This window comes from Hoplias malabaricus, chromosome 8, assembly GCF_029633855.1.
Source record: "Hoplias malabaricus isolate fHopMal1 chromosome 8, fHopMal1.hap1, whole genome shotgun sequence".
In the NCBI taxonomy this organism is placed as follows: Eukaryota; Metazoa; Chordata; class Actinopteri; order Characiformes; family Erythrinidae; genus Hoplias; species Hoplias malabaricus.
The window spans coordinates 23,515,750-23,542,605 of NC_089807.1; the positions used below are offsets into that span (position 1 = coordinate 23,515,750).

Sequence of the window (26,856 nt, forward strand, 5' to 3'; positions counted from 1 at the left end):
AGGAGCACACCATCTATCCAACTGTTCAAAGGACCACTAGATAAAGTTTGGGTTTTTTGCTCCTGGGGCTCCCCCTAGTGTAATCCATATTTACACCACTGTACTGAAATCAAAATGGTGGTTTCCTCTTCCAAAACTCAAAGTAGCATTGACAGATGCCCTGTTCTCCCTATAACAGGTCAGTGGAGCATCGCAATGATTTTGAATCTGTAATTTTATAGTAGAAATATAACAATGTTTCTTTAAAGAATAAGACGAATTGACTAAACAACCCAGTGTAAAATTTTGACTTTACAATTACAGATTCAAAGTTATTGCAATGCTCCACTGACCTGTAATAAGAAGAATAAGGCCTCTGTCATTGCTACTCAGGGATCAGCAATGCATAAAATGCACTATAACTTTTTTTTAGAGGAGGGTAAGATCCCACCACCCACCCACTAATTTCAGTACATGTTATAAATTTGAATTACACTATGGGGAGCCCCAGGACCAAAAAGCCTAAATCTTACATAGTTTTTCTTTAAAAAAGTAGAATCGGGTTTGTGGATAAGATTACCCTGCCGCACAAATTCCACCTGCTCTCCTTATTTACTTGTAATACGTTATTATAATGAAAATATTCACACTTCAATTGTTGTTGTTTTATTTTCTGTGACACTCTGACAGTATTTCTCAACCCTGATTCTGGAGACACCGTGTGCTCCACATTTTAGTGGTTTCCATGCTCCCAGTACACCTGATTCAACTAAACGGCTCATTGACATATCCTTTCAGAGTAGTAGGTGGTGCCTTAGAACAGGAAACAATTTTATTGAAGGCAAAATGCTTACAGAAATGGAAGATAATGTGACAATTAGTTCACATTATTCAAACAAATGGATGAAGGCCAAAATGTCATGATTAGTCAGAGAGCTTGTTAATTCAAATAGCTTCTCCAGTAAGGAAGCTAGTTAAGTGAAATCTGAAGTGCGTGTTGGAAACGTTGATTAGAGAGATGTCTGTCCTGCCACGGTAAGAAAGGGATGAACCTATTTTATCATTTATGTGTGTATAACTATTGTAAATTATTTTGATTGTCCTTCAGGGGGAAAAAACATAACTAGGTAGATACCTACTAAACACATTAACTGTCACGCCTATCTAAACGCCATACCCACAGTTAAAAGGATAATTTACACGTTGTTTTTAATATTGTGCTGATTAAATTATCTGGAATATTGACCTTGCTATTCGTATATATCTCTGCTCTGCAAGATGTGCACCCCGCTGGTCTCTTTCCTTGGTGCTTTAGCAGTAGTGCAACTATATTGTTCTTAAGTCAATTTCTTCTTTTTATTATGGTTGCGCCTGCTGCTAAAACATGGTATTATGGTATGTTTGGGAAAAGTTTTCCAGCTATGGGAGTTTGTTTGGAGGGTACCACCCATCAGAATTCATTGAAGTATGAATCTCTGTGCTTTTTATGAGTCTTAAAAAAATAGTGGATTTCTTAAGGTCGATATATTTTTTTTTTAATACGGTGATCAAAATATTGGCTTTATTTGAAGTGCTCATTTTTAAAGATGGACATCTTAATAAAATTGTGGGATTGTTATGGTGGATTTTTTTTAAAGATGGCAATCAAAATATATTGGCTGTGTTTTTAAGGTTTCAAGCTTTATTTGGCCTTCAAGAAACGACGGGGCCTTTTTCAGCTTTATGAACTCAAAACCAATAATAATGATAATATTAAAGTAAAATGTGCTCTTATATCGGAATCTCTATTGGTCTCTGCAGTTCTGTATATGAATCATTTTTTCACTTTGATTCTAGGGAACTGCTCTCCTTTCAATTGTTTAAATTCAGGAGCTCCACATATTTTAAACTGTAATGGTATGTTTGAGGATGGTGGTGTAACAGGTAGGGTCGCAGTCACAAAGCTTCAAGGACTCAGAGGTTTTGGGTTCAAGTCCTGCTCCAGGTGACTGTCTGTAAGGAGTTCTTGTGTCCATGTGGGTTTCCTCCAGGTGTTCCAGTTTCCTCACATGGTCCAAAAACACACGATGGTAGGTGGATTTGTGCCTCAAAATTGAGTGTGTGTGTGTTGCCCTGTGAAGGACTGGTGCCATTGCTGACACTGGGGCCTTGGCCCAATGATTTCAGGTAGGCTCTGGATCCACAGTGACCCTGAACTGGATAAGCGTTTACAAATAATGAATGGTATGTTTGAGGGACAAAAATAATGACGCTTTAAATGGCTCAAGCTTAACTTGTCTACATTTATATTTACTCTTTAAATTACCACATAAACTCATTTGTAATTGAGATGTTTAGTTTTGCAGCACTTTTGGTCTGTTTATATTTTCATGCAGTTTGCCATTTCCGCTTCCATTCTAGGTACTAACTACAGCAAAAAGGTTGTCAGTGTTACCCACCTATGGAGCAGGAGTACAGTAAACTCTTCTAGATACTCTTTGGGCTATGTCGGAGCTTGCCACTTTTTTAAAGTTCATTTTTGCCATTTACAGTGTTAGGGATGTCTGAGCATTTTCCAGCATCCAAACTGACCAGATAACAAGCAGATTGTGGGGAAATATTATCAGAGTTGTATGTTAAGTATTTTTGATTAAAACCATGAACATCCTCTTGAAAGCATTAAGCATTAAATATACATGTATCAGTTATTAGTATACAGGGCCCCACAGATGAATGCATAAATAAAGTAAGCAAAAAAAATCTTTTTGGTGTATATTTTTGCATTTATACAAAATATTTGCATAAAAATGTATTTTTGTATTGTAAACGTGTTGTCATAAGATTAGTTATACAAAGCACAATTTTCCTGTTCATAAGGAAATAGATTACTGTATGTAACTAAAAAGAATTTTTAGACATGCTGGCCACATGAAAAGTATGAGCATGTACAGCACTCAATACTTAGTTGGGGCTCCATTTGCCTGAATTAAAGCAGCATGGCATGGAGTCGATCTGTCTGTGGCACTGCTCAGGTGTTATGAGAGCCCAGGTTCCTCTGATAGTGATCTTCAGCTCCTATGCATTGTTGGGTCTGGCATATTGCATCTTCCTCTTCACAATACCCCATAGATTTTCTATGGGGTTATAGTCAGGCGAGTTTGCTGGCTAATTAAGAACAAGGACACCATGGTCCTTAAACCGGGTACTGGTAGTTTTGTCACTGTGTGCAGGTGCCAAGTCCTGTTGGAAAATGAAATCTGCATCTCCATAAAGTATTGATCAGCAGCAGGAAGCATGAAGTGCTCTAAAACTTCCTGGTAGATGGCTGATTTGGCCTTGGACCTCAGAAAACACAGAGGACTAACACCAGCATGGCACCCCAAACCATCACTGACTGTGGAAACTTTACACTGGACCTCAAGCAACATGGATTCTGTGCCTCTCCTCTCTTCCTCCAGACTCTCCAAAAAGGAAATGCAAAATTTACTTTCATCAGAGTAACATAACTTTGGACAACTCAGCAGCAGTCCAGTCCTTTTTGTCTTTAGCCCAGGTGTGACGCTTCTGACACTGTCTCTGGTTCAAGAGTGCCTTGACACAAGGAATACGACAGCTGAAACCCATGTCTTACATACGTCTGTGCGTGGTGGTTCTTGAAGCACTCCAGCTGCAGTCCAGTCTTTGTGAATCTCCCCCACATTTTTGAATGGGTTTTGTTTCACAGTCCTCTCCAGGATGCAGTTATCCCTATTGCTTGTACACATTTTTTCTACCACATCTTTTCCTTCCCTTCACCTCTCAATTAATGTGCTTGGACACAGAGCTCTTTGAACATCCAGCCTCTTTACAGTGTCCTTTTGTGTGTTGCCCGGCTTGAGTAAGGTGTCGATAGTCTTCTTTTGGACAACTGTCAGGTCAGCAGTCTTCCCCATGATTGTATAGCCTACAGAACTAAACTGAGAGACCATTTAAAGGCCTTTGCAGGTGTTTTAAGTTATTAAACTAATTAAAGTTTGGCACCAGGTGTTTCCAATATTGAACCTTTTCACGATATTCTAATTTTCCGAGATATTGAATTTGGGGTTATATATATAATATAATATCAGTGGCGGATGCTGGGGAAGCTCAATTTCGACCTACATCATAAAATGTGTCGGTTTATTTATACGTAAATTCTACCCTCTGTTCCTTTTCAAGAAAATGATCTGTGACCCTGTCGTACCAACAAGGCGTCTTTTCCAGGGACTTGACTAGTGTCCTCTCAATGGCCAGCAGAGCTAGGCTGCTTAAACGGCCTTGGCCCATGTGAAGTGTGTCCGCCTGTGAGTGCTTTGTGACGGTGGAGGGGCTCAGCAGCACCCGCTGGACAGAAACTGCGATAGAAGTCAGAAAGAGTGATAGAAGTCAGTCTCCAAACACAAGCAGCTACAAAAAATCCCCACCAGAAATAGAAGTTCAATTTGTCGCTAGTCACTTTTAACAAAGAAAATGCTGCTAAGAGGTTTAAGAAAGTTCAACTCAGAACCGAATGAAAATGTAACTCTCCCACGGATCTCTACACCAAAGGATCGCTGATTCGCTCATTTCGCTGTCAATCAAAAACGGATTCAGCCTCAGACAGATCATCCAATCATCATGCAGAAGCTGAGCGTCCAGGCCAGCCGAGGCCAGCCCACTGCCCCATAGACCCCCAGAGACGCTGAGCGTCTGATGGGTGGGACAAAGCCTAGCATTTATCCAAAGACTCGTCTCGTTTCGCTGGACTTCGCTGCTTCGCTATTGAACGCGTCCACACTGTTTAAAGCACTGTAAAACGGCGGGAAAGCCGCGTATTTACCAGTGATAAGAAGCTGATTCTGAACAAAAGTTGAGCGCGTTGTTGTGCATATTAATTCAATGACGTACACCCAACAGTATATATTTGATCACTTATTTTTTGACATTTTAGGGGAAGCTGAGCTTCCCTTGCATATATATATATATACACACTTTTTTTTCCTTTGATTTACAGGCTATGGTGGCTTGTTACCCTGGTAATGGAACAGGATATGTGCGCCATGTGGACAACCCAAATAGTGATGGCAGATGTGTCACGTGTATATATTATCTTAATAAAAACTGGGATGCCAAGGTAGGTCACTTAACCTTAAATTTGCTGTGCTTTAACCATCTTATATTATTTTGTAGTGATGTTCCATTACTTGATATATATGCATTTTTGGTCATATAATTTTAAATATCTAAGCTAAATTTCCAAATCATTTAATGAGAAGAAACATTTGTGTTCTGTCATGCTGATATTTTAATTTACACATGAATGAGAATTAGTGAATCTACATATTGCAGACTTTTTCACCATCTATAGACATTATCAGTTACAGCAGTGTCATGACTTACCCTTTACTAACACAGGTTTTTGCAGTTGTACAACAAGTTGTCATTACATTTTTTCTGACATATTTACAGGGAATTTAAAATAAATTAATTAATAAATATAACCCCCATTTCCAGAAAAGTTGGGAGATTTCATAAAATGCAATGAAATGTTTTTATATATACTATTGAACTAAAAAGTACAATGAAAAGCTTTTAAATGTTTTCACAGACCAAATTAATTGTGTTTATAAACAAACAAATTTTGTTCTTGATGTCTGCAACATGCTCCAAAAATGCTGGGGCAGGGGCAAAAATAAGAGTTTACAGAAACATCATGTCACATGTAAGCAGGTGAATATAAAAGGAGCATTCATCAAAAGAACACTGCTGTCCCGCAGGGCTGCATGCTGAGCCTTCTGCTCTTCTTCCTCTTCACCCACGAGTACGTACTTTTGCATACATCTAAATTCATCAAATGTGCAGATGACACCACATTGGTCAGTCACATCAGCGACAATGATGAATCGACTTACAGGGAGGAGATCCAGCCCCTGTACCGTCAGCAACCTCTCTGTAAACACAGACAGAACCAAAGAACTACCCAGAAGAAGGTGTTCTCCTACCCTCCTCCAAAAAACTTACATAGTACAGTTTCTGCAGTGCTGTTCCCAGAGTAGCAACAACAGTGGTCCTGTTATCCTTATTATAAGTCAGCAGAGCATCACATTAATTTTGAAGCAGTGATTTTAAGGTAGAAATTGTATATAGTGTTCCTTTAAATGTGTTCTCCGTAGAGAATGTTAACTTATTTTCACTTAGAAACAGCAAAAAATTCAATTTGATCAAGTATGTTCAAATATTTGTATTCAAGTGTGTAGACAGGTTTACCTGATATATTTTTGTACAATTTAAAGTACAATTTGATGTACTTTACAAGAGTGTGTGTTTGTCTGTCTAGAAACATGGTGGGCTACTGCGAATATTTCCTGAGGGTAAAGCACAGTTTGCAGATATCGAACCCAAATTTGACCGGTTACTTTTTTTCTGGTCTGACAGAAGAAACCCTCATGAGGTTCAGCCAGCATATGCCACCAGGTTATTTGCACTCTCAAACAAAAACACAGACACTGAAAAAGAATGCAGGCCACAAGGCTTGAAACACATAGCAGAAATACACTATTTAATCACACTTAAATTAATTGGATCTTTTGTTAATGTGTTTCCTTCATTAGGCTTTTTTAACACTCTCTGTGCAGGTATGCTATAACGGTTTGGTACTTTGATGCTGATGAACGAGCTCGTGCTAAAGAGAAATACCTGACGGGTAACTGGAACTTTATGCACTTGGTTAAGTGATAATTTAGAAGTAGTTGCATCTCATTAATGTTTTTTTGTGTCTTTTCTGTGTGTTTGCTTCTAGGATCCGGTGAAAAGGGTGTGAAGGTGGAGCTTCAATAGGCCTTCCAAGATTTAAAAAAAAATAATAATTAATAAATAAATCATCTCTGCTCTCCTTAAATGATCATAAAAAAATAAACTGGCATACAAATTACTTTATCAATGATGGCATGAGGGATCATGTTCAGAAATCAGCTTTTATTATACAGGCAGAAACAATGAAAATTGAATGTAATATTTTATTAGTATCAAAGGACATTTTTTTGCAGTATAAGATGACCCAAAATACACGGATTAAACCTATGGTTTGAGTGACTATATCACTTAATTTTGGTTTTAATCTTGCCATGTTGTGTGTTTTTATTTTTATTTTTATTTTTTTTTTTGGGGGGGGGGGTGCTCTGCTCTGATTTTGATTTTGCCTACATAAGGCAATACGATGAAATTATTTTTAAAAATCAGGAATAAACATAGTTTTACCTTGCGATCAAAGATCACATTTTATATGTCAAGCTTCTGCTCATTATACTTACCACAGCTGGTTTGATCATGTATTGACAAATATCTGCCTTTGGCACTGCAAGGCTTACTTTAGTGTTCTCACATAATACTTGCTTATTGGCATATTAAAGTAATTATTATGGTGTTTCAATATATTCAGTAAATCCAAAATCATATGTGCATCATGAACATGCTTCAGGGCATATTTGCATGTAACTGCAAAACAAATTACCAGCAGAGGACATGACATAGCCAGCATGTGTGCTTAAAGAAGCAATTGATGATTCAGTAACCTGAATGTTTATTAACCTGTGTTAAGAAATATTGAATGTAAGGCAAGCCAGTCACGAACATTGTCTGAAATGTGACATAGTAATAAAGAACTGGGTTTTATTTTGCTATCAAAGCATTTGTGCCTAGTTTTTAATTGGTTTTTACTGTGTTCTGCCTTCTTTGACCTTGGAATAATATGGAGATACATGGACAACAATATAAAACCTGCAAGCTCTTGGAAGTAACTTCTAGGCAGGCCATGCTTGGGACATAAACAGGCTTTGTCCAAAATGGCTCCATATTCATTATTCCCTATATTACTAATATTACGGTGCACTATTATAGGGAACTGAATGCAGGAGGGTAGTGAACCATTTCGCACACTACCGCAATAGTGGATAGGGAACAGTTTTGGACAAAGATACCGTCTCTAACTTAAGTCTGGGTTTTTGCATTTGTTAATTACATTCCCATTAGATAAAGGGATTTTGTGGTTCATGGTCAGAATTATGGTGATCTGAAGCTAGTTTCATGTATGAACTCGGGAGAATCAGAGCTAGACATTTGTGTTTTCATTACACAAATATAGTGCACAGTGGGTGATTTGTGTCAGATGCGTTCTCAGAGCTGGAAATGTTCCAAATGTTTTGGGTTTTAGCTTTTAGCAGCTGTTAATTTTGTTGAGAGGTGGATTGATGTCTGCGTTAATGGCTGTAAGTGGTGACAGGGATTTATTTTCTTTTATTGGATAGCACTTTAGTTTTAAATGTGCTATACAAATAAAATGTACATATTTGTAGCAAGATAAAATCTGGGTAAAGTCAGGAAAACGTCTGGGTTGCCATGCATGTGAATGCAGCTTGGTGTCAGTGTCATCTTCAGGTCACTTTACTCTTAGCAGTACTGATAATATACTTTATAATTCTGAGGGATAGCAATCAGTAACTTCTAAGGAACATGCAAACACCCTTAGAAGGTCTGCTATGTCCAGTCCATGGTGTTTTTTATATTACCAGGTGCAATTACAATAAATGTCCTTGGCTCTGGTCTTCAAAATGCCGCACTGTTCCAGGGTCATAGTTTCAGTGTCTGAGAGGAGTTTGGTGTGATCTAGGCATTTAGGGGCCCTAAGTGACATCCTACATGGGGTTCCCCACCCCAATTAAATTATAAACTAATAACACACTCATAACAGCTAATTGATAATGTTTTTCCCATCAACTAAAAAATACTAATTAAATGCACAATTTGTGAAAATTGATTAACCACACTGTCCCTTCTTAAGGCTGAAGCTTTTAATAATAAGTATTTAAATGTAAAATAAGATAATCAATGTAAGGTCCACACCATGGAATCATATTTATACTAGTAGTGTATTGTTGTGTGTGTACACACACACATAAACACAATGCTCAAAAAACAAAAATAAAGGAAACACTTAAACAACACAAAGTAACTCCAAGTCTATCACACTTCTGTGAAATCAACCTGTCCAGTTAGGAAGCAACACTGATTGGGAATCAGTTTTACCTGCTGTTGTGCAAATGGAGCAGACAACAGGTAGAAATGAGAGGCAATTAGCAAGACAACCCCTATAAAGGAGTGGTTCTGCAGGTGGTGACCACATACCATTTCTCTGTTCTCATCTTTCTGGCTGATGTTTTGGTCACTTTTGTATTTTGTCAGTGCCCTCACCCCTAGAGGTAGCATGAGGCGGTGTCTACAACCCACAGAAGTTGCTCAGGTAGTGAAGCTCGTCCAGGAAGGCACATCAATGCAAGCTGTGGCAAGAAGGTTTGCTGTGTCTGTCAGCCGTGTCCAGAGGATGGAGGAGATACCAGAAGATGTGTGGCCTGCAAAATGTCCTCCAGCAGGCCACTAATATCCATGTTTCTACACAAATTGTCATGAGGGTGGTATAAGGGTCCAACGTCCACAAGTGATAGATAGATACATACATACTTTATTGATCCCCAGGGGAAATTCAAGGTCTCAGTAGCTTACAGACATCACATACAACAATCACTAACAGCAATGGATTAATATATATTAAAAAAAAAAAAAACACCAACAAATATCAAAATTGACATAGAGTACTTCAATATACTATGTAGGCTGAGTCAGTCTCCGGTCATATATCAAAAAATTAAATACCAAAAAGTTAACAGTGTGTACTTAAGAATGATCAAACATAGCCTGGCAAGAATATGTGATACAGTGAGCAGCTGAGGATCTCTTGAGTGCCGTATATAGTTTAAAAGTTGAAAAAGCGTGGATAGTGCAAAGGGCATGGAATGTGCAATATCAGAATTAGAAATAAATGTAGTAAAATAAATAGTGCAAGGCAAGGCAGTTCCGTGCAATGATCCTGTAATAAGTTTAAAACTACTATTGTAGCTGTCAGGTTAAAGTACACATGAGGTAGATAAGTTGGTTGACTTGTCCAGTGGTTGACTTGTCTATTGTCCAGTTAAGTACACATGTACAAATATGGAGGAGGTAGATGGGCAGACAGACTATGCAGAGAAGTCCATCTCTCCTCTCCCCTTGAGTGAAGGGTTGAACAGCTCAATAGCCCTGGGGACAAATTACTTCCTCGGTCTGTCAGTTGAGCCTGGCAGTGAGCGAAGTCTCCAGCTGATCAAGCTCTTCTGCTTAGTTATGGTACTGTGGAGTGGATGGCACTCATTGTCCAAGATGCTGATCAGTTTGTTCAGGGTCCTCTTGTCTGATATGGAAGTGATGCACTCCAGTTCAGCCCCCACTACAGAGCCAGCTTTCTTAACCAGCCTGTCTAGTTGCCCAGCATCCCTCTTCTTTATGCTTCCTCCCCAGCATACCACAGCATAAAAGAGGACACTGGCAACAGTCTGGTAAAACATCCTGAGGCATTTACTGCAGACAATGAAGGACCCCAGCCTCCTCAGGAAGTACAGCCTGCTCTGCCCTTTCTTGTAGAGTGCTTCAGTGTTGGCTGACCAGTCCAGTTTATTGTCTAGGTGTAAACCCAGATACTTATAGGTGTCCACCACCTCCACATCGATCCCATCAATGGTGACTGGTAGCAGGATGGGCTTTGACCTGCGGAAGTCCACCACCATCTCCTTGGTCTTTGAAGTGTTCAGTTGGAGGTGGTTCAGTTTGCACCATTGCACAAAGACCTCCACCAGGCTCCTGTACTCCTCCTCCTCCTCGTTCCTGAAACACCCCACAATCGCAGTATCATCAGAGAACTTTTGCATGTGGCACAACTCAGTGTTGTAGCAGAAGTCAGATGTGTACAGTGTAAACAGTGAGGCTTGTGCTTACAGGCCAACACTGTGCAGGGCGATTAGCATTTGCCAGAGAACAACAAGACTGGCAGATTTGCCACTGGTGCACTGTGCTTTTCACGGATGAGAGCAGGTTCACACTGAGAACATGTGACAGACTTGACAGAATGTTCTACTGCCTGCAACATCCTCCAGGATGACCAGTTTGGCAATGGGTCAGTAATGGTGTGGAGAAGCATTTCTTTGGAGGGCCACACAGCCCTCAATGTGCTAGCCAGAGGTACCCTGACTGCCATTAGGTCCCGGGATGACATCCTCAGACTCATTGTCAGAACATATGCTGGTGATGTATCCTGATGATGTACAAACTGGATTCCAAAAAGTTGGGACACTAAACAAATTGTGAATAAAAACTGAATGCAATGATGTGGAGATGGCAAATGCCAATATTTTATTCGTAATAAAACATAGATGACAGATCAAAAGTTTAATCTGAGTAAATTTAACATTTTAAAGGAAAAATATGTTGATTCAAAATTCAACAAATCCCAAAAAAGTTGGGACAAGTAGCAATAAGTGGCTGGAAAAAGGAAATTGAGCATATAACAAAGAGCTGGAAGACCAATTAACACTAATTAGGTCGATTGACAACATAATTGGGTATAAAAAGAGCTTCTCAGAGTGTCAGTGTCTCTCTGAAGCCAAGATGGTAAGAGGATCACCAATTCCACCATTGTTGCACAGAAAGATAGTGCAGCAATACCAGAATGGTGTTACCCAGCGTAAAATAGCAAAGACTTTTAAGTTATCATCAACCGTGCATAACATCATCAAAAGATTCAGAGAATCTGGAACAATTGCTGTGCGTAAGGGTCAAGGCCGTAAGACTCTACTGGATGCTCATGATCTCTGTGCCCTTAAACGTCACTGCACCTCAAGCTCAGACGTTTGCACTGGGCCAGGGGTCTTTTAAAATGGAGTGTGGCAAAATGGAAGACTGTTCTGTGGTCAGATGAGTCACGATTTGAAGTTCTTTATGGAACACTGGGACGCCATGTCATCCGACTAGAGAGGACAAGGATAAACCAAGTTGTTATGAACGCTCCGTTCAGAAGCCTGCATCACTGATGGTATGGGGTTGCATGAGTGCTTGTGGCATGGGCAGCTTGCATGTCTGGAAAGGCATCATTAATGCAGAGAACTATGTTCAGGTTTTAGCGCAACATATGCTCCCATCTAGACGTCATCTCTTTCAGGGAAGACCCTGCATTTTTCAACAAGATAATGCCAGACCACATTCTGCAGTAATCACAACATCATGGCTACGTAGGAGAAGGATCCGGGTACTGAAGAATTAAAACGTTCTTTTTGGACCGTTCCCAAAGTAATTAAAATTTAGAAAATATCAAAAAGTTCCAAAATAGAACCTTCCTCCTCAGGGAGGCGTGCTCGTTCCGGAAGCATTACAAAGACCAATCGAGTGAAGTTCAAAGCAAATCAAAGTATTTATTACAATACTGGATCCAGGAGAACTAATACATAAGAAACGCAAAGTGCCCTTTCCACGCAAAGTTCTGACTCATCGCATCTGACTCCACAGTTTTATAACTGATATGACGTATACCCTGCTGGCAAGGCGTTTCTGGCTGATTAACATATATTAATATGCATAATAAGACATGTTAGTACTCATGTTTCTCGCGTGCAGGTTTCCCATGCACCTGTGACCCCAAAACACTCATCATGCCCTTTTGACACTGTAGGTTTTGTTTCCCACACTCCTTTTCTGTCACCAAGATTCAGAGGAGTCACTAATGGACTTAAGGTCACTGAGATGCCCTAAAGTTCAACTCCCCCTTTTGGCTAACAGTTGTAATTTATGTGAGCCTAAGTGCAGATCTGTTCAATGTTAGAGGTCTAAGAATTTAGAAAGGTGCTAATACTGAGTCAACATGCCAGTTAGTGTGCAGATTCTAAACTTGTTTAAATGCATGTCTAGATACTGGTTAATCATTCATAAGAGTACATATAAGATACAAGATTTCACACAATTGTAAATGCTTAATTTTAACTAATCATTTAAGAATATTTGTCCACTAATACAAAGTAATAAAATTGTTTTTTACAACAGTACTGAAATGGCCAGCCTGCAGTCCAGATCTTTCACCTATAGAGAACATTTGGCGCATCATAAAGAGGAAGGTGCGACAAAGAAGGCCCAAGACGATTGAACAGTTAGAGGCCTGTATTAGACATGAATGGGAGAGCATTCCGATTTCTAAACTTGAGAAACTGGTCTCCTCTGTCCCCAGACGTCTGTTGAGTGTTGTAAGAAGAAGGGGGGATGCCACACAGTGGTAAAAAATGGCCTTGTCCCAACTTTTTTGGGTATGTATGACAATGTGGCTGAAGTGTGTCAGCAGTTCCTGCATGATGAAGGCATTGATGTTATGGACTGGCCTGCCTGTTCCCCAGACTTGAATCCAATCAATCATCTGGGACATGTCTCGTTCCATCCATCAACACCACAGCCTGTCCAGGACATCCCACAGGAGAACATCTGCCACCTCATCAGGAGCATGGCCAGGCAGTGTAGGGAAATCATGGAGGCCAAACACTACTGAGCCTCATTTGAACTTGTCTTGAGGAATTTCCTCTGAAGTTGGATCAGTCTGTAACTTTATTTTCCACTTTTATTTTAAGTATGGTTCCAAATCCAGACCTCCATGTTATAATATTTTTTATTGACATTGATAATTTTTGTTTTACAACTGGAATATTTAATTTTTTTAGATCTAGGATGTTATTTTAGTGTTTTTTGAGTTGTGTGTGTGGGAACCTCTACTTACGAACTTGATTTGTTCCGTGACCCGGTTCGTAATGTGGACAAATCTGTCCTGCGCTTTCGTTGATGCAAATAATTGGAACATAAGAGATTGACACAGAGTTTGAGTGAACAATCAAAACAGTTTTATTAAACAGAATTCTGGAGAGCACAGTACATAAAATACAACCTAGCCTAATACCTCCTCTGCTCCAAAGATCTTGCTTTCTGACTCCTCTTCTTATACTATGTTCTGTCTGACTCTAAAGCAAGGTATCTATTTGTGATTGGACCTCAATTTGTGCGCATCAGCGTTGCTAGGCGGTTGCTATGTTTTTCTGTCTGGATATGTAAGTGTTATTGAACATTCTGTTTTGCTTCAGCTGATCCATCTGATTAGGAGTGCGCTAATGTGTGTTGTTGCTTTTCTTACTCATATTGCCTAAGCTTTGCAAGATTGCTCAAGATTAACTGTCTGCATATGCAGATCATATTGATTGCTATGAACCCCTGACCTTCCTGTTTTCCAACTGTCCTTGCAGGGTTATTTTAAGGTCAAGTAATGTCAAACCATACCTTGCCAAGCATAGTAATTATTAATAATATTTTCCACAGTAAGTAGAAAAGTTTCTTGAGTCAATTTTCCCCATTTAAAATAATGGAAAAGCAATTAATGCATTCCAGCACCCCGAAAGTCAACTTTTTGCCCTGATATATGTTTACAAAACTCTCAAATTAGTAAATAATATACATGTAGCATTACTAAAAATAAAAAAAGAAATACAGAGGTAACAGTAATAAATGACTGGCTAGAGGAGTAACACAGGCACTGGCTGTATGACGGGAGGTGGGGGGTGGGTGGAATAACGGAGAGTAGGCGGGTGAATGAGGGGAGACGAAGCGTAAATATGGCTTAACTTAGCACGAATTTCGATGTCTGCTATTTACACTAATGCTAAATTGCTAAACCTACAATTTGCTAATCTTAAAAGCTCGAGGGCCGAGAGAACAAGAGAAGATGGGTCAATGACTCAAGTCAGGGCGCACTGGGAGACTCGCCTATTGGCCTATCAGTGGCCAGCTGTAGCCGAGATGTTACTGTGCTGTCCCGTCACACTAATACTGGAAGTATGTCACAGCGGCTACTGTGCCAGTACACACTGCCGCACAGCAGCTACTGTGCCGGTGCACCCTGCAGCACAGCGGCTCCTGTGCCGCTGCACACAGCAGAACAGCGGCTCCTGTGCCAGTACACACAGCAGAACAGCGGCTCCTGTGCCAGTACACACAGCAGAACAGCGGCTCCTGTGCCGGTACACACAGCAGAACAGCCGGTTTTACCTTAATTAAATATTGGATGTGTTTGTGAGTTAAAGTGTTGTCATTTTTATTTTTATTGACCAATTACCATGAAAATCATCCTTGGTCCAAAATATCCAATTATCAACACTTTATATTCCTGTAGTCATGAAAAGTGCATTTTCTATAAAAACGTACTAGTTAACATTTTTTCTTTTTTGATTCAAATTTTTTGTCTTCTCTTTTTTACTTATTGGAACTGCCTACACATCAGAAAAAAATATGTTTGGCAGGTAAATTTCAAAATATTGATTACAGTAAAAACAGCAAGCCTAGACCAATAAAAAAAATTCAGGGGGGTCCCATTAATCTACATTAATGCTCTGTGCCAAAACCTTTAGATGGTTATCTGTTATACGGAAATATCCTTTGATGCAGTGAAGGGCAGGAGACTTTTGTTAAAGATTAATATTCTGAAAGACTAAAATATCTTACATTGTTCCAGATGGGAAAATTGTGAGTGCTAGAATTCTGGTTATAGATATTTTTTATTAGAACATGCTGTGTTGGACCAAAATATATTTTAAAGAAAATTATGGTACTGAATATATTTATAATAGATTTTTTATGTTTTTGTAAATCGATGTCACATTGATCTGTCCCAGTAGATTAATGTTGATACAGTGTCAGCCAGAGCTCTTTCAATTACATTTTAGAAACACAGTCATATGATAACTGACCATACAGCAGCCCTTTGTTCTACAGTTACAGACTGCAGTCCATATTATGCTTTGGATACTTTTTTGTCCTTTTATAACGGGCAGCACGGTGGTGCAGCAGGTAGTGTCGCAGTCACACAGCTCCAGGGACCTGCAGGTTGTGGGTCCGATTCCCACTCCGGGTGACTGTGAGGAGTTGGTGTGTTCTGCCTGTGTCCGCGTGGGTTTCCTCCGGGTGCTCCGGTTTCTTCCCACAGTCCAAAAACACACGTTGGTAGGTTGATTGGCGACTCAAAAGTTACCGTAGGCGTGAGTGAATGTGTGTGTGTTGCCCTGTTACCCCCTCCAGGGTGTATTCCCGCCTTGCACCCAAAGATTCCAGGTAGGCCCTGAATTGGATAAGCGGTTACAGATAATGGATGGATGGATAAAACTTATAACTTGCAAACAAAATATCCAGTTTTGACGTTTGTGCTCCATGACTTTTCCGCGTGAGGTATATTAAATCAGAAGGAATGTTCAGTGTGTTTTTTATGTTCAGCCATATGCTCTATGTCTGTGCGCTACAGAGAGGGATGTTTAGGATGAGCTGTCAGAGAGCAGGAAACTATCAATTTTACACCCTCCCTTTAGAACATGCAAATGTAAACTATCCTCTATGTTTGCCTTATTTGGAAAGGAAAGGACTATATAGACGAGGGATCCGAGCCAGCCAAGGGAGAGATGATCAGAGCTCGGAATTGAACACTACTCTCACGGGGTCCTTAAGAACCCATAAGACACTGTTTAGGTAAATAAAGATGTATTTACACTTTTAACCGTGTCTGCGGAGATTTTTTTCCATCACCTGTCTTCACAACACAGCAAAAGTTAACAGCAAAGATGGCGACGAGGAGGCGATGCCTGCTTCGGACAGCCCCTGCATTCGAACTCCCGCTTAAAAGCCGGCAAATAGAAGGTGAGATTTTCACAAATTTGAGCGCTGGTTGGGTGTTTGGGCTGTCTGATGCAGAAAAAGTCGCACCGAAATAGACTCATTAGTGTATGCAGTGTTGTGTTGATGATGGTGTTGGATAAAGATTCTCCGTTCTAAATTTTTAACTATAGTCATTGTAATATTATGTAAATATTATGTAAAGGGAATAATGAAGAAAAGACTAAAAAGGAAAAATAAAAGGAAAGGAAGTAAAAGTGTAGAATAGCTTAATTAGTAACGATAAGGTGAGCTGATGATGACATGCACGTTTGGGTAAACAGGGCCCAATTTTTGCTTGAAACTCTAAGACATGAATCACAGTCATTGCGTGAAAGTAAGCTTTGAGTTATTGTGGAATTGGATTATATTGAAATAGTGAGAAGCCCTGGGCCCAGTGGCATTTGGTTAAAATTTATTTAAGGTTAAAAGGAATTTAAGGTTTTAAGGATAACGAAAAGGTATAAAAGAGGAATATATGGAAAATAGAGGAAAAGAGACAATAAGAGAGTTAAATAAAGAAAGGAAGCCGCTGATTCGGATAAGCCTTCGTGGAGGCGGATTAGCCCGGCCACAAATCCTGAAAAATTCACTAGGTGATTTTTTGGGTCAGTTTGATGAGAAACTGGAGGTGTGATGCAGAGATTTAATTAGGGGTGCCCACTCGAAACACTGTTGACGAACACTGTATTGATGCTGCCTCTTTTTGAATTATTACACCTCATAAGGTAGCATAAATTAAAATAAGGAATAAGGAAATAAGGAAAGGGCGGCAATAAAAAAGCATGCTGTTAATGTGTGAAAGAGTCAACTATGAGAAATTGTGTTGAAAATGATGAGTGTGTTTAAGCGCTGTTTGGAGGATGTTGGATGATGTGTATGTGTGTGTGCTTAGTGAGTTAAGAAAAAAGGAGTGTCTTGCTGTGTATGTGTGTGTGTCAGCTGAGTGTGTGTGTGCCTCACCCCCTCCCTTTTCCCATCTTATAACTTTGTCCCTTAGTCTGTAACTATGTGTGTGTGTCAGCTGAAAGATTTTTTTTTGGGAGAAAAAGAGAAAGTGGGGGAATGATCAACCCCCTCCCTTCTGTAGTTGCCTTTGAGTGTGTGTGTGGGGGAGAACTAGTCTCTCCATGTGCTGTAAAAGAGCCATGAATTTTCTGTGGGTGTGTTTAGAGAAAGAGGGGAAAATACATCTCTGCCCAGAGAGTGTCAGAGAGAGAGAGTGTTTAAAGAAAAAGGGGAAATGTGATAAAGAATGAGAGATTTAGAAATTAATAGGGAAAGAAATTTGTAATGGTAAAAATTATGATCTTCGTTCAAGGACAGTTATTTAAATGAATATGAACCTCAATAAAATGAGGGGTTTGTTTATTTATGACAATGAGCCTGAACAGAAGATGTTTTTAAAGTAAAAATAAATGAGCTTTCTGGTAGACAGTAAATTAAAGAAATTGGTAGAAAATGAGCTCCAGAGAGACGATTTTATGAGCTTTCTTGGAGACTATACATTAAGAAAATATAGACAATGAGCTCCAGAAAGACGATTTTAGATGCTGAGAATAGGAGAAACGAGAGCAAGGTGTAAAGCTGAGTAATTAACAGGGTACATTGGGGAAACTGTAAGGTTTAATCATGGGAATTAAAGGGAAAATTGTTGAAATCTCCATATGATGGCTTTTATTGGGAGAAAAAAAGGGATCATGGGTCTAGTTCCTCTCATTTTATTGAATTTTTGAAATCTTATGCTTTGCAAGGGGGGTCTCTTTCTGCAAGTGTGTAAGGCCTAAAATTCACTCTTGAAAAAGAGAGAAATGGCAGGACTTTGATTTGTGATTTTGATTGTGCGTACTGATAAAAGCCACGTTGGTTTGATTTAAATAGAAACTAATAGTTATTGGGCAAATTAGAAAATATGGCTGTATAGTGCTGTGCAGGGGTTTGAAACTCCTGATAATGGGTGTGGTGCTTGTGCTTATGATCTAAAATAAAAGGGAATAGAGGATTAATTTAACATAGTGGGTGAGAGTGAATTGGTGGAGCAGAAATTTGGTTGTGTTCTCTTTGAATGCAATAGTTTGATGAAATGAGATACATACATGGGGTTTGGATCTCTGTGAGGTGCTGTTGCTTTGTGTGAAGAAATTTTTAGCTGCCAACTGATAAGTGTGAATTGTGTGAATATTGGAAAACTCTGAGTGTTTGACATTGGTGCTTTCTGGGGTTTAAACATACCACTGCGATGTTTATATGTGAAGATTACAACATAGTACATTAATCTTATCTTAATATATACATCTTAGGAACCAAGATGCAGGGTTGGAAATTTACTATCATGTGGTCATAGAATAGTATGTGAAATGTTTATGCTAAACTGGTTAAGCCGAACCAGATGTTAAAGGAAGCTGCATTAAGGATGAACTTATTGCCATCAATCACTTTAGACCCTTTTTAGGGGGGTTGAGATTAAGGTCGTTTAGGCTTCAAGCCAATGAAGAGATTTGTTGGAGGTGTTTACAATATTGAATGAAGGGTAAAAATGTTATGAATGAACTAAATATTGGTAAATAAAATACAAATAAGCATATTGAATGTTTAATTACTAAGAAGTAAGCTGAATGTATTAAATTTCTATTTGTCTTTTTTTATCCTGTGGGGTGTGTGTGTGTGTGTGAGTTCTCTCATCTGTGAGGAGACGGTGAGAAGAGGACCAGGAGGAAAAAAGGGGGGTCGAAGTTGCGCAGAACAGAGCAGACTGCACAAAGGCCAGTCATTTCATCCACAAACTTCTTTCACAAACACCTGCATTGATACATTTAGATTAAATCATTAATAGGTCTCATTATTAAAAAGTAATAATTGGAAATTCATTGATTTGTTAATCTATTTGCATTTAGTCCATTATTGGTGCTATAGTACATGACAGACTTCTTCAAAGAAAGCTTGGCAACAGGTTGTTCATTTTTTAATAATTTGATTATAAAGAATTAACAACGAGATTTATGAAGAAAAATTATTATTTGAAAAGGGGTTTTTGATTTAAGCTTGGCTATAAGTGTATGGGGTTGCAAATATTTAGTGATAATCATATTTAGAAGTGCTTTTTGAGCCTTATATAAGTTTGTATATTATTTAATTACAAGATAGTTATTGAATGTTTAATAAATCTAGGTTTATGGTGCACTTAGTAGTTATATCACTTAGTAAAGGGGATTTAGTGTTGTGAATTGTATTGCATATTAAGGTTTGATTTCTCTGAAGTTGGCAAATTCAATTGGGGATTAATTTTTATTGATTGTGGTAATATAGTGGCATATAAACAGAGGGAAAAAAAAGGGAGAGAAATAATTAATAAGCGTAAGTTGGGAACATATTTAGTTATTATTATGCCAAAAATGGGCACTAATGTTTCAAAAGGGGTTACTCCTGTTGATATAGTTAAGAAAAATAATCCTTTAATAAAAGGCATTGCAAGAATATCAGAAAAATTTTATAAGCGATGGCCTGACATAGACCAACCATGGCCGGTAGAGGGAACACTTAACCCAGATGTAATTAAAACAATAGAGGTACTTGTATCAACATATAAAGCAGGACAGAAGAAAGGGCATCAAGGAGAAAAGCGAAAGTAAAAAAGAGAAATAGATCTTGGCATTCTCCAGTTATTTGAACAAGAGAGTCAGAAACTGATGAAGGCAGCGAAGGACAAGAGGGAGAAAAGTGTAGAAGCGATTAACCAACGAAGAAAACCGAAAGACAGATGGCCGAAGTTAATGTGTCTTTTTCACATGTGGACTCAGTTAAGACACCACCACCTTATGAGAAGGAAGTGAAAAGTGAAAAAGCCTATCCTCAGCTTCCAGTGATTAGTCAAGGAGAAAATTATCACATTGAAGATGAAGATGAATGCATCATTGAAACAGGACAAGCAGAGACAACGATAAAGCTGTATCCGAGTTCCAAAAGCAAGAAGAAAACTTGACGTCTGCAGACTAGAGGTGAACTGAGAATGAGAAGGAGGACCATTGAAGATGAGGATTTGAGTGACCAGGAGGAGGCCATGGGTGGATACGACCCAGCCATTAGACGAATGCTAGGTAAAGCAGAAAAAAGAGGAGATGTGGGTAGGAGGAAAGAGGACTCAAGAGATGGAAGTTCTGATGAAACAGTGAATGAAGAAAGTGATGATGGATGGAAGAGTAAGTTACCGTTCCCAAGTCTGGTCAGATGATTCGGACAATCGGGTTTGAGGGAGTAAAACAGCTGATTCCTCTCACAGAACCAATTGAGCTCTGCTATAAACATCTGAAGACTACAATACCCATACTGGTATCAGAACATACACCTATTGCACTTTTGGGAAGAGATGCTTTGTGCAAACTGAACTGTACAATAAAATGCACACCAGACGGCTGCCTGGTGGAAGTGCCGAGTGAAATGATTGATCAACTGATGATGAAAACAGAGACTGAAGCTTCTTCAGTATTTTGGATTGGAAATCTTAGCGAAGAATTCTTGGAACGAGCAAAGATGTGGGAGAAGTTTTTTGTAGCAAACATGCCTGATGCAAAGACTCCAGAGTATCCATTTCATTGTACACTGAAATACTTTAAGGATGCTGAACAATCAGATGCAGAACAATGGCTGAGTCATCAATCAAAGCAAGTTGAATTACGTTCATGTTGCATAATTTTGGGACCACAAGGAGCTGCTATGAAGATAGACAAAAATGATTACTTGCATAAAGAGTTTGAGATGGGAAAAAGTGTACCACATGTGACTTTACTGGTGTCTGAAGATTGTGAGCAGAAACAAATAGGTGAAATGATGGCAGAAGCAGAAGAAGTTGTCTTTAAACCGCTTAAAGAGAATCTTTCCATCTGGAGGAGTGAAGATCAGCTATTTATTAAGATTATGATTACTGCTCAAGGACAAGGACAGCCACAAGTCATCAGGATGACACATGAATCACTTTACAATGAGAAGATGGATTCAAACTCTTTGAAAGAGGAAATGCTGCGATATGTTCCAAAATGTTTATGGTCACAACATAGCACTGACATTGGATTTGTGAAGTCAGCTCAACCAGTGAAAGTTGAACTCCGACCAGGAACAAAACCTCCGTGGAAGCCTCAATATCCTTTGAATGAAAAAGCAATCAAAGGGATCAAACCGCAAATTGAAGGTCTTGTGAAGGCAGATGTTCTGAAGATAACACAGATTCCGCAGAGTAATACACCTTTGTTGCCTGTGAAGAAGCCAGATAACTCTTATCGTTTAGTACATGATTTGAGAGCAGTAAATGAAGTAGTCGCAGACTTTCCAGCAGAAGTGCCAGATCCACATGTTTTGTTAGCCCAAATTCCTCCGGATGCAAAGTATTTCACAGTATTAGATTTATGTGGTGCATTTTTTAGTGTTCCACTAAGTGTAGAAAGTCAGGGTTTATTTGGGTTTACTTACAAGGGACAATTCTATGAGTATAAGAGATTACCACAGGGATATAAACATAGTCCTCACATTTTCAATAAAGTATTGAAAGATGATTTAGTTGGGGTAGATCAGAAGTTAAAAAGTACTGTCATTCAATACATGGATGATATTCTTCTCTGTGCACCAGATGAGGAAACATGTCATAAGGATTCAATTACTTTGTTACAGATGCTGGCAGAGAAAGGGCACAAAGTCTCTCAGAAAAAATTGCAGTATTGTCAGGAAAGGGTAGTTTATTTAGGGCAGACCATAACACAGGGACACAGATGTATTTCTGATAAGCAGTTAGAAGCTATTTGCAAAGCTCCCAAACCCAGAACAGTTAGAGAAATGATTTTTGGGTATTGCATTGCAAACAATTTTGGGTATTGCAGGGTATTCCTCAGCATGGGTAGAGGACTATGCTAGTTTAACAAGACCTTTGAGAGCTATGATTAAAGATACAGGGAATGCTCAACTTTATTGTAATCTTTCCTGGACACAGGATGGCCTTTTAGCTTTTGAGACAATAAAACAGAGGTTACAAGAGGCTCCAGCATTAGCTCTGCCAGATTATTCTAAGAATTTTTTGTTATACGTGTCTCCTTCTACTGGAGGAAAATATGCATGTGCAGTTCTTTGTCAGCCAACAGGTACGGGAACCAATCCCCAACCAATTGCTTATTATTCAACTGCTTTTTCAGAAGTGGAATTGGGGTTACCAAGTTGCTACAGAGCAATGGTGGGAGTGTACTTAATGTATGAGAAAGCATCATCTGTCACGATGGGTTATCCAGTGACAATTCTTACACATCATAGTCTTAGAAATCTTCAAAATTTTGGTAAATATACTGTAACTATGCCTAGAATTAGAGATTATCATAGGCTCTTAGAACAAGAAGATGTCACCCTAGCGAGGTGTGTAACAGTAAATCCAGCTGAGAACATGCCAACTCCAGAGGATGGTGAACCACATGACTGTGTACGAGACGTAGAGAGGCATTCGAGACTTAGAACTGATTTGCAAGCTATTCCGTTGCGTGAGGCTGAAGTGGAGTATTGGACTGATGGGTCCTGTTATCGTGTAGGAGATAAATTGAGGGCTGGCTATGCAATAGTAAGAGCACAGGGGACCGAATTTGTTGTTGAAAAGGCTGAAGTAATTCCACAACCTGCATCTGCACAACTTGCTGTTAACAGAAGCATGTTTGTTGGCTGAAGGTAAGCGAGTGAACATATACATAGATTCGGCGTATGCCCATAATGTGTGTCATTTGTTTGGATCAGTGTGGAAAAACAGGGGGTTTAAGAAAACTGATGGGTCACCAATACAGCATCATGCTCAAATAATGAAACTGTTGCATGCTATGATGAAACCTAAAGAAATAGCAATAGCTAAATGTGCAGCTCATAAAATGGATGCATCAAGGGTCTCACAAGGGAATAGAGCAGCTGATGGAGCTGCCAAAGCCATTACAGGAGCTGACAAACTCGGGGAAGTGTTTTTGGTAACTCATGAAGTGTACTTCGAAGAGAAGGTGACACTTAATGATGTACTTTTAATGCAGGAAGCTGTTCCTGAAATAGATAAACAATTGTGGTTAGATCGAGGTGCCAGCAGGGATTCTACTGGTCTCTGGAGAAACCATGAGGGGCTGATAGTAGCACCCCCAGACTTGTTAGGTCTGATGATTCAAGAGGCACATGGGTTAGCTCATGTGGCTAGGGGAGAAGTTAGGAGGAAGATTACAAAGGAGTATGGTTTTTGGGCACCATATTTGCTTGAACAGATTGATTACATAATTGGCAGATGTATAATTTGTTTGAAAAATAATGTTCGCAGGGGGTTGATGGTTCCGCCTGGTTACATTCCAACACCAAGGGGTCCTATGCGTGAGTTAGTTGTGGACTTTGTTGACATGATAAAACCAGTTGAAGGTACGAGGTATATGCTGGTTGTTGTGGACAGGTTTTCACGATGGCCTGAGGCATGTCCAACTAAGCGTAAAGATGCTCAATCGGTTGCCAAGTCTTTGTGTAGAGAAGTCATAATCAGGTGGGGACTTCCAGATCGAATATCCTCAGATAATGGGAAAGAGTTTGTGGATAAAACGGTGAAATTAATTTTGCAAAAATTGGGAATTAAACAGCGTCTGGGAGCTGTGTACCATCCGCAAAGTCAAGGAATTTGTGAAAAAATGAATGGTGTCTTGAAAAATCGGATTGTTAAAATCTGTCAGCACACGGGGTTAAATTGGATAGCAGCACTTCCATTAGCATTAATGGTGTGTCGCTCAAGTGAGCTACGTGATTTACACATGACTGATGTGACTCATGAGTTGATGACAGGCAGACGAATGCCAACGCCATGTTTGCGTACAAGTGGGAAAGGTCCAAGTTTAGCTCTTTTAGAAGATGACATGAGAGCATATGTTTCATACTTAGCTAATTTACATAAAAGAATATCCACATACGTTTCAGAAAAGCAAAGAAAATAGGAGGAGCAGGAGAGGCTGGATGAGCAAAGGAAGAATACAGTGCAGCCTGGGGACAAGATGTTTGTAAAGGTATTTAGAAGAAAATGGTATAATGAACGCAGAGAAAGACCTTTTGAAGTTGTTCGCAGTACTGGAACGGCAGTTCAAGTTAAGGGGCAGTTCAAGTGAAGAGGAGCCTTTCTCAAAGGAAGGAGAGGTTGCAGGTTCAGGAGAACCAAAAGAACATGGAGGAGAACAGGTTGAAAATAACATGCAAGAAACAAATCAGAGTAGATCTCCTGAAGAGGAGATTGTCCCTGGTTTGGATGATGCTGATGACTCTGTGTATATTTCTGACGATGCCAGATATGACACAGCAGATTGTAAACGAGACAAAAGGTTTGGAGAAATTGAATTTCAATATGTCCCAGAAACAGCAGGTCCCATTCCAGAAAGCAGTAATTCCATTTCAAAACAGTTCAGAGACTTGGATCAAGAAAAGAGTCCAAGACCAGTTCGGAAAAAGGTTAGACCTAAACGGTATGAGAACTAAAGAGAATGAAACTTTAAAGAATTTTACTTTTCCAGTGTCAAAATTTAGTGAGGGGGTAAATGGATCACATCTAACTACACTAGTGCCTTTGACAATTTCAACAGCGTCATCACCTTTCAAGACAGTGGTTAAAGCTAAATTAGGTAAAGCAGTTCATCTTCCCTGTAAATGTGGAAGATTTAATACAGGGAGTAATAGTCCTCCTGAGTGGAAAAATAGTCATGGTGAAAAAGTGGTGTTAACAGGACCTGAAGTTGATCATTTGCCTCATGACCAGAGAAAGTATCTTTTGTTTAATGCCTTTAGGTGGTTCAGAGTTAGAGATGATTGTTCAATTCTTTTACGTAATGTTACATGGGAAGATCAAGGGGAATACACTTGTACTTATTTGGAACCAGAGCTTAAGTTTGTGCCATTTCAAAATGTGTGGAGAGAAGGGTACATAACTCGTACAGTGATAGTGATGATAAAGGACCAGAGTCCTATTGAAGTTTTTACATCTATTAAAAGAGTTCAGGACCAAACCACTATGGCAATGACTTTAAAGGTTACTAAAGAACAAATTAAGCCAATTACTTTAGCTCCAGAAATAAGTAAAGGAAATAATGTAACTAATCGAATTACTACTTTAGATATGCCATTAAAGGAGATGAATAGTACTACACTGCCAATGATAACTTCTGCTTCGGGTACATCTGAAACTTTCACAACTGTTGAAAAGGGAAAAATAACAAGATCACATAATGTTGTAAAAGTAACCCAGACTCCAGAAGTAATGTCCTTTCCATTGCAGAAGGAAGTAAACATAACACAGGGACCAGAGTTAAATATGGAGCATGAAGTGAATATCAGTCAAGTGACTTTGAAAGCTAGAAACCCAATGGAAGACATGGATTCAAAGGGTTTAGTAACCACTGAGAAAATCACTTTAGAAGGACAGAGAGAGTTTTTTGATTTTGACTGGACCTCTGAAGAAATGACTGACCATTACCATGCATTACAGAAAAGACAAGCAAAATGGAAAGCATATGGATTTGATTCTTCAGTGTTACAAATCACAGACCCATGGGCATCTAGAAATTTATGGTTTCAGCAAATAACCCATTCCGTAAGAATGAGTACGATGTTGACTGGTCCATGTGTGGTGAAAGTTCCATCACCAAGCACATGGCCATCAATTTTAGAGACAGTACCAGAACCACTGCATGCTATGTGTCAATCTTATGCTTTATCGTGGTTAATATATCAGCAAAACTCTGAAGAAGATATAATAATGGCTTTATCAGTGCATTTGTTTAGACCTAGATTAAATTGTACTTGGTTGATGAAGTTGCCATATGTGAATTTCCTTAATCAGCATGAAAATATACTAACAGCACGGCCTGATGCGATGGAAGTAAAATCTGTGGAGACTAAAGACTGTTTTTGTTCCAATGATACTCACAATGGACTGGGGATGTTTATGGGAATATTTGATTGTGCTCGTCATAAGATGAATTTTAAAGAGCCTAAACCTAAGGACGTTTTGTTTAAAGTGAATTTTCATACACCAGATAGCAAACAGTGTAGAGCATTAATGGTGCAGTATGACATTTTGCCTGTAAATGTGACTATAGGACATTTTAAGGATATTTGGTGGGTTTGTGGAGATAAAGCATACATATTTCTACCATATGGGTGGACAGGCTGTTGTTATATGGCAACATTAAAGCTTCCTTATGAGGTTTATACTCTCCAAAAAGTTGAAGCAACTGATGAAGGGAA

At 39.1% G+C, this 26,856-nt stretch overlaps 1 protein-coding gene across 2 annotated transcripts in view; it reads left to right on the forward strand.

Moving 5' to 3' along the window:
- Positions 1 to 7,626, forward strand: part of egln1a (egl-9 family hypoxia-inducible factor 1a) — a 30,366-nt gene extending 22,740 nt beyond the window's left edge. Inside the window, exons 2-6 of one of the 2 annotated variants that reach the window (XR_010804077.1) lie at positions 4,970 to 5,089; positions 5,733 to 5,776; positions 6,293 to 6,429; positions 6,591 to 6,658; positions 6,755 to 7,626. Coding sequence is in view for 1 of the 2 variants with exons in the window: in XM_066679442.1 (XP_066535539.1) it covers positions 4,970 to 5,089; positions 6,293 to 6,429; positions 6,591 to 6,658; positions 6,755 to 6,792 (363 nt within the window). In the remaining variant the exon portion in view is untranslated. The remainder of the gene's footprint in view (positions 1 to 4,969; positions 5,090 to 5,732; positions 5,777 to 6,292; positions 6,430 to 6,590; positions 6,659 to 6,754) is intronic. The other variant, XM_066679442.1, reaches the window with a different exon arrangement.
- Positions 7,627 to 26,856: the final 19,230 nt, after the last annotated feature.